General features: G+C 25.2%; 1 protein-coding gene across 1 annotated transcript in view; it reads right to left on the bottom strand.

Annotated features, from left to right (window-relative positions):
* Window positions 1-457: 457 nt before the first annotated feature.
* LOC107463858 (LRR receptor-like serine/threonine-protein kinase IOS1) overlaps window positions 458-9255 on the bottom strand; it is a 10595-nt gene continuing 1797 nt past the window's right edge. The window contains exons 3-12 of the mRNA XM_052254131.1: window positions 6740-7221; window positions 6489-6630; window positions 6307-6378; window positions 5968-6039; window positions 5806-5886; window positions 2382-2551; window positions 1993-2231; window positions 1273-1348; window positions 988-1177; window positions 458-875 (exon numbers count right to left, since the gene is read on the bottom strand). Of these exons, the coding sequence (XP_052110091.1) occupies window positions 458-875; window positions 988-1177; window positions 1273-1348; window positions 1993-2231; window positions 2382-2551; window positions 5806-5886; window positions 5968-6039; window positions 6307-6378; window positions 6489-6630; window positions 6740-7221 (1942 nt within the window). The remainder of the gene's footprint in view (window positions 876-987; window positions 1178-1272; window positions 1349-1992; window positions 2232-2381; window positions 2552-5805; window positions 5887-5967; window positions 6040-6306; window positions 6379-6488; window positions 6631-6739; window positions 7222-9255) is intronic.

The raw sequence follows: 9255 nt of genomic DNA, 5'->3' as shown, positions 1-9255 counted from the left end.
CATACTAGAAGTATTAGTATATATATAATTAAAAAATGTTATTTGTACGCTAAAATCAGCCACAAATGTATTTGTGTATAAATATATGTATAGTTAATTTATTTTCAATGTATATTTATACTCTAACATGTATTTTATTCTACTGGTAACTGATTTTAGTAGCTGATTTTAGTGTACACCTAACATAACCCTATATAATTTTTCTTCTTTCAGTACAATTATTAGATAAATGATTATGATAATCTCGCTAAAAGATACAAACTTAATTATTTGATGATAACTGAATATAACAGATCTTGTTATATATAAGAAAATACAAAACAACAAATTAAAAGACAAAATAGCTAACTTGCTAGCTAGCTAGCTTGAATGTATAAAACACGTTATTACAACAAACTGAACTTAAAATGCAACATAAATTCCCAAGATTTCTATTAATTGGGAATGAATTATGAACCTACCTAACTATGGGGTTGATATCAGTACTAATCAAGTTCAAACTAACCTGCCCAATTAAATCTTCATTTTGAAAGTCACAACTATTATGTTTTTGAGTTAACTCTACAGCCAAACACTCCTTTAGTTCTTTCACTATATCACTCATGTATGGCCTTTCTACCGAAATAGAAGACACAGAGGCCATTGCTATTTCAACTGCTCTCCATGCAGAGTTATTGTCAAAATCTCCTTGTAACCTTGAGTCAACAATTTTTGTTATATCCCCTTCAGCAACCATAGAGTTAACTCGCTGACTTATATGATGAGTCGTGTCTTCCATTCTTATTATCACCGGTTGACCTGTGATTATCCTTAAAAGAACTACTCCAAAACTATACACATCACTTTTCTCTGTCAATATATTTGATATCGTATACCTAGCATGGCGAATCGAATAATAATTTGGTTAGTTAATTTTTCATTCTCTCATCAAAATTTCTTTCAATAATCAAAGTGATGGATAATGATATCATTGAAATTAATACATACTCAGGATCTAAATAGCCTGGAGTTCCGGCCGCAATTGTCCACACATGTGTGTCGCCATCAGCCGCAAAGCATTTGGATAATCCAAAATCAGCAAGTTTGGCATGGAAGTTTTCATCTAATAGAATATTTGTGCATTTTATATCTCTGTGGATTATAGGTGGCTTACAGCCATTATGCAAATATTCCAATCCTGAATTTAATTTTCAATCATGCATAGATAGTTAAGTTAAGAACAAATATATAGGGACGAAATTTGCATATTCATTAATTATGTTTCTTACTGACCTTGGGCTGCATCCAATGCTATTTGAAGTCTATCTTTCCAATTCAAGGACTTTTTCCTATTGTTTTCTCCTGTAAAATAATAATAAAAAAAAGAGAGTAACAGATTTCACATGTTAAAAGTTTGTGACATGTATTTGTTGAATAATATGAATAAAAAAAATAATATTCTTAGTTATATTCTATAAAAAGGTATTATTTTAATTCATAATATTTTATTTAAATTTTAATTTTTCAAATCACCAGAACTACTACTATAACTACTATAATTGCAATTTTTGTCACTACATAAAGAAAAATCATAATGAAAAAAAGAATATTTTCTTAAAAAAATTAATTTTGACTAGAGAATTAATATAAGACGAAATAAAAAGGTTTAAAACAAAAATAGGACATTTCAGATGTCAAAAATAAAATAATGACAAAAATACTTTATCCTATATACTATGGTAATTGTCCAATCACAAAATCTACACACAATAAAATTGTTAATCAATCAATTTATCATTACAATACAATTAAATTAATAATTTTATATTTTAATTTTTTTAATTAATATTTGATCATCATAATAATTTAACATTTTTTAAACTCAATAATATTAAAAATAAATTAAATTATATATTTATATTTAAATATATTAATAATTAATTTTAATAATTAATTTTAATGTACATATGACATTTTTGTTTTTATTTTTTAATTCATATTTTGAACACTTGCCTCTGCAACAAATTGTTGATATCCTTGCACAGATGATAAGGAAAGCATTTTGACAGCCAATTGAGTATCCTCAATAGAGCCATAGTAAACTGTTCCGAATCCACCTCTACCAAGAACCCTATCAAAGCTGCTGGTCATCTTAACAACTTCGTTAAATGAATATTGACGTTGCTTTGATCCCAGTTGAGAACCATTAATTGAGTTACCGGGCTTCCCAAGAATAATGTTCTTAGCAGCATCTGGTTTTTATGATAATTTTCAGTTATTCACAATCACATATTATGTGGAGTTAGCGAAGTCAGAAATTGTCTCACGTAAGTTTATATAAAAAAGATCGTAAATGACAGTTAGCAACAGTAACCGTATTGCTCTTTGAGGCGAAAGATTACCATTTGGCTTTCTTTGGCGAAAGATTATAACTGCTGCAATCACTAGAAGCAGCAACATCCCTGCCATTAATGCTACCACTATAATAACTGCATTACTCTTTTTCTTTCTCTTATCATTTGTTTGCGGGTTGCATGAAGTTGATGCACATAGATTTGGATTTTGTCCCACACTAGAATAAGACAACAAAGTAAAGTTAGTGAAATCTTTAAGAAATCACGGTTGAATGGTAAGTACATAAAATTAAAGGAATTTGTTGGTAAGTTGGTTACTCTTATTTTTTAACCAAATTTTTTATCAAATTCACAAAAAATCACTAACATAATATGCGTGAATTACCTACTATTTTTTTTCTTTGTTTGTTATCTTTTTTTCTTTCTCTACTTGTTTTTTTTTTTTAAGAGAATGATACAAGAAAAAGAGGAGGAAGAAAATGAATTTAAGAAATTAAAAATACAGAAATTTTTGTTAAAAAATATAAATTATTTTGAATTCTACAGATTTCTTAACTAAATAACAAAGAAGAAAAATATGAAAATTTTAATTATATAACACATCAATATTAGTTACATAATGCAAAATCGTATTTGCTTTTTCTTTTATTTCTCTTTAAAAAATTATGTTTTACCCTAAAAAAATTTTGGTGTTTTATCATTGTAAAATTTTCTGTGTTTTTCCTAACAATTCTTTTTTATTCCTATATGTTTATTCGAAAAGTTTTGTTTATCTTAAAAGCTTTTATATTTTTTCGTCAATAAATTTTTATATTTTTCATTGTTTCTCTTCAAAAAGTTCTGTGTTTACATTAAAAAAATTTTATATTTTTTTTGGTAATAAAAAAAATTTATATTTATTATCGTAAAATTTTGTCGTTTACCGTTATCCTTTAATTTATTTCTATTCAAAGAGTTGTATTTACCTTAAAAATTTACATATTTATTGTGGTAAAAAAAAATTTTCCAATAAATTTTTATTTTTTCTTCGTAATTTTGTCTTCAAAAAATTGTATTTATCTCTAAAAAATTATTGTATTTATCATCATAAAATTTTTGTATAAAGAATTTTTGTGTTTTTTTTTCATGCATTTCTATTTCTTCTTCCTCTTCGTAATTTTTTTTAATTCACCAAAAGATAAAACAAACAAATAAATAGAGAAGGATAAAACATAAAAGAAATATGAGAAGTAGAAGAAGATAGAAAAAAAAGATATAAAAAAAAGGTGAAAAGAGGAAAAGAGGCTAAAAGTTGATTGTGTTGGGAATAAATTTAATAATATGACTATAATTTAATCAATTATGTATTAAATAATTTATTATTATTATATTAAAAGGTTATTATAAAAAAATCTATCTGTCATTAAATTCAGAGATTTATCATATATATATATATATATAATAGTTTTTATTAGACGAAGATTAATAGATCTTATTTATTAAATTATATATATGGTATATATATAAAGATATAACCATTAAACTGACTCACTTTAAAAAATTTTAATAGTTATAATTACTGTATATTTGTTAATAGAATATTCTCAAGATGAGCATAGTAATAGAGTTTTTTTTTACCTGCGACTATCATAGACTCATAGTAATTAACAATGTATTTATTATACTTTAATTTCGGACACTTAATACCCTAGGGTGCTAGTTGAATGGATATTGAGTATCATTTAAATACTTGTAAAATTAATGATTAATTAATAAAAAATCTGTCAACTCTCGGTAAAAAGTTTGAGCTCTATAATTATAATGACTCAGATGAATAAAATCTTGGCCAAAGAGATTAAATGAATGAAGAAATGAGTTTCTTATATCATTCACAGTTTATTATAATAATGGTAACAAGTTAGAGTTTGACAATTAAACCAAATTATTCTAAAGGTTAACCAAGAGTTGGAAAGATGAAAGGAATTATACTTTATTCTTTGTGGGTTCTTAGTAAAAATATATTATTTCATAGTGTCGAATCGTTGAGGAGTGTTGCTAGATGCTAACCTTAATTAGTAAATTGAGTATGACTAATTTACTATCCGCTTAGTATTAAACCTATGAGGTCACACATACATTAACGAATGTTCTAATTTTTGCTGTAAAATTATTTAATTATTATTTTGATTCGATCAAATAAATAATATATTAATTCAAATAAATAATTATCATATAATAATATGCTAATTGAGAATATTAAATGAGAATTGAAAATAATTAGGTATTCTATTTCTAAATTTGAATTCTAAGTTTGAATGAGATCCTAATAAATTCTGCTTCAAATTAAGTTATGATATAATCTATAAATTTAAAAGATTCAAATCTAAAATCAATAACAAATTTCGTATTATATATATGTATGCCAAGAGTAGAAGAAACACATGAATAACATACAAGTATTTTATTTCTTTACCTCTACACACATAAACGTATGTAAGCCTAATTATTGGAAAAGAATTTTATGGTGTGCAAAGAGTTACAAAAAGTTTCTCAATATAGATCAGATGTCCATTGATCAAGGAGTTGACAATAATAGTTGATCTTGGTGTAGATACGCATAGCGCTTTCGTAGCATCGAAGGAGAAAGTGAATTTTACTACCGTGTCCAAATATTTAGATCTGATATATATATATTGCTTTTAGAATAAAATTTAAGTACAAAATATATTTTTAGAATTATTTTGTTGTCCTTTACGCATTATGAACACATACTAATCTTTTAAAATATATGTGTGAGTAAGACAAATAATAAAATATACATTTTGTAGTTGGTTTGACTTGTTTACAAAATAATTTATTTATCCAACATTTTCGTATCTAAAATTAGAGAATAAATTACTTTCTTTTACGTATTATTGCGTAATAAATTTGTTTTACACTTTTAATACAAGAAATAATAATATATTTAAGCAATCTATTAACATATAATAAAAGTTTAGACAAAAAATAAATTTTTGAAATAATAATCAAATATATTTTAGGATTATGCAAATATTTCTTAAGTTTTATAGTTGTACAAAAATGAAAACAATGTGATATATATTAATTATCTAGAATTTAATTCAATTATATTTTATATTCAAATAAAATAATATACATTGTTATTTTATGTGTTAAATAGACTAAATTTTTAAAATGGTCTTTTAAATTAGACTATTACATAATAAATCTAGGTATGTATCGTATGTATTTTTAATTTTACTAATTTGACCTTTGATTGAATTTCAGACTGCAAATAAGTCTTTTAATTTATTTTTGGTACAGGCGAATTGCTAGGTCAAATTAGTATAAATCTAAAATGAGGGACTATTTAAAAATTTAGTTGTTAAATACATATACATACTTAAACTTATTATGTAATAATATATAAAAAATATCATAATAATTGCCTGTTATTAATTCATGGATTTAAGTATATATATATCAAGCATACCTTAATGATAATATACCATCTCTTTGTTTTTGAAGGAGTTCATTTGGAATTGAACCTGACAAGTTGTTGTTCTCCAGGTTTCTGCCAAAACAAAGACGGATAAGATACCCTTGTCTATTATTATTTAGTATTAATTAACCAACCACAACGGGATCGACTTACAATTTTTGTAGTGATTGCAGTTGTGCCAGAAAATAAGGAACATCTCCAGTTAAGTTATTGTTTGATAAATCCCTGAGAGAGAGAGAGCGCAATTCATTCAAATAATCCAGTTGTATGATCACAATCCAAAAATAGAAAAATAACAAATTGAACTGATTTGTTCGCATTAAATATTTACTGGTGGAATAAAGGCACTAATCCAACTTTTTTATTAATTAAATATGTGTAATAGAGATGATAATTAAATACTTTAACGGTTTATCTTTTAAGTAAAAATGTCTTAAATTCAAATTTTTGGAATACAACTATTTTTTTTCTGAATATAAGTTAGATACTCACAATGTCTTTAGCATAGTAAGCTTTAAGAAATCAGGAATTATGTGCCCTGTCAATCCACTTGTAGACAAGTTCCTGCATTTAGACATACATGTCATGAATTGACAGTTAATTAATTAATAATCGGACTTCATTATTAGCCATTCTTTAGGAGTATGGTTAATTAATTTTATAGGACTACTTACAAGGATGTTATTCTTGGAGTGCCATCACCATCAATTGAATTACAATCTAGGCCATCCCACTTGAATGCTTCGGGACAACATGGATCTCCAAGCCAATTTCTAGTCACCCTATAGGCTACCTTGATGTTTGTGATAGCATCAGCTGCCATGCCATGCATTTAGATATTACTTTATAGTTAATTATAGACTTCCAAGCCTTGCATTAATTTGTACATATATAATGAGATAAGTATTATTAATTGCATACATACCATCATCTTTTTCAGTTTCTAAGTGTGACAAATTTCTAACTGAATAAATCTCAATACCATTGATGATGGGTGGAAGTGTAGAGAACTCTGTCCTCAAAATTGATAACTGATATGTCGTGAATCCATCAAAAGGTGAAGTAGTGCATAGAGTATCTGTTTTACGGTATATAGGAGCAAAAGGACCATAAAAGAGCTTGCCATTCAAGGTGATATTGAATAATCTAGCTTCATTTGCTTTCAGTTTTTGGATCTCATTAAAATGCATGCAAATATGAAAACTATCGGTTACAGTATCTGCATCCCACGTGAAATCCAAAGAGGCATTAGAATTTATTGGTGTAGCAGCAGTGCTCATGACAATTACCGGTGGCGTTGATGCCACTGAATTATTTAGTTCATCAGTGTTCAATGAAGTGCTTAATTGTGTCCACTCGCTGTCCGAATAAGGCTCCCATAAGCGGTCGTATAAATCATCTTTGTACCTGTTTATTATCATCATGATTTAAAAATCCAATCAACAAAATTAGAAGGTTAAAGATTTAATCGTAATTAATTAGATATAAAAAATAATATATTTCTATTTGAAATATATATGTTTTTTAAAAAGGAATGATTTTTTATTTTATATAAACTAATTTATTATCTCCTTTGATATCTTTTAACACAATGAGTTTTGAGTAATATTTTTTTAAGAAAAAATATCATTTTTATCTATAAACATTAACATTCAGAAATCAGAATATCGATAAATTTATCTATAAAAAAATAAAATTAAAATTATACTCATAAAAAAATAAATTCTGATAAATAAATTTATCTAAATATTAATAAATGATACAAAATTCTTAAAATATTCTCCTAATATTACTCTTTTAAGTATAAAAATTAAAATTTCAACCCTCCGCTCCTTGATTTCACTAATCTTTTCCATTTATTTTAATTATTTGATAAAATATTATCTTTTATTTTACACTTTTTAAGTAAAAAAAATATGTAAAAAATAAATAAATAATAAAACACCTCGTCAAACAATTGAAAAAAAAATTTAAAAAATTTCCCATATTTTCTCTAGACACCGATCTTTTGTTTTTTTTTTCTATGGTTTATTTTGATACATTTATAAATTTATTTTGTTTTGATTGTTGTTCTCTTATCGAAATATTTTAATTTTATTTATTTAAAATTAAAAAATAGATAATGAATAATTAAGATTTTAATATCTTAATTAAATTTAAAAAAAATAGTGTTTTGATAAATTAGCCAGTTACACAGAAAAAAGAAGAAGAATTTTTTACATTTCTAATCTATTTATTTAGATGATGTTGGCCTGCCCAGTGCACCTTGAGCGACACAAGCCACAAGGTGCTAAGGACGAAGGTCTGACCGAAATTAGATTTGTCCTGATTTAAATTTGATCTTAAATATATATTAAGTCTATTTTTTAGATTCTAATTCAGTTCTAAATTTTATAAAATTTAAATATTTTCAAGTCACAATTATACCAAATTTAAATTAAATAAAAATTGGATTTTTAAAATTTAAAAATTTATTTATGATGCATTTATTTATAAAGAATAAATTTGTTATCGAAAAATTAATATCCATTTGAACTTAAATTTATCCATAAATTTTAATTTGATGTTTTTTTATCTATTTTCTAATTTAACAAGTGTGATTAAAAATAAAACAATAAATTTATAATTAATATAATATAATACTAAAATTAATTTAAAACATGTATATCTTTTTTAGTTTTCTTAAGGTACACATGGGTCGGGTGAAAACAAGTTCGTCTTGACCCGAACTCAGTCCGTCGAATCTATTTTTTACACTCTTGCCCAACTTTAAATCCGATGAAATCACACCAAATTAACTCCTAAAATGTTCGACGTCAAACCCGACCATATGCACGCTGGTGTTCATGCCCATTTGCCACACGTAAATTGGAGGCTGATTTTTTTATATGAAAAAAATATTGATGGTTTTTTTAAAAATTAAGATTATTTAGTGTAATTACATGCGGATGAATTTTGAAAGTGAGAAGTCAATACGTGGAGGGCGTGTTGCAACATATGAGGTGTTGAACACGTGGCAATATTTTGACCACCTCGCGTGTTGAACACATAGCAACATCTTAACCAACACGTAGAAGGCTTGTTGAATAATTTCTACGATACTGTAATATGTTTCAAATGTCAATATTCAATCAAAACATCATTTTCATTTCTATATTAAAAATAATTTTCGTAAATCGAAAATCGTAATTAATTTGTTTTGCAAAATTATCTTCTTAAATTAATAAAAGTTCAAATATAATTGAAAAATGATAAAATATTTTAAAGTAAAAATTTAAATGTAGTTAAATTTACATAAAATTGATGATTAAAAATCGTTAAATAAAAATTTAATTAAATTAATTAGATTATCTTAACTAATTTTAACTATCAATTTTATAGTGTACTTAAATTTTCACCATATTTTAAGATGTTTGAAAAAAAAAATTGACTTAAAATTTC

This window comes from Arachis duranensis, chromosome 9 (genome assembly GCF_000817695.3).
Source record: "Arachis duranensis cultivar V14167 chromosome 9, aradu.V14167.gnm2.J7QH, whole genome shotgun sequence".
NCBI classification, from domain to species: domain Eukaryota; kingdom Viridiplantae; phylum Streptophyta; class Magnoliopsida; order Fabales; family Fabaceae; genus Arachis; species Arachis duranensis.
This window is presented reverse-complemented; position numbering and strand designations above follow the sequence as displayed.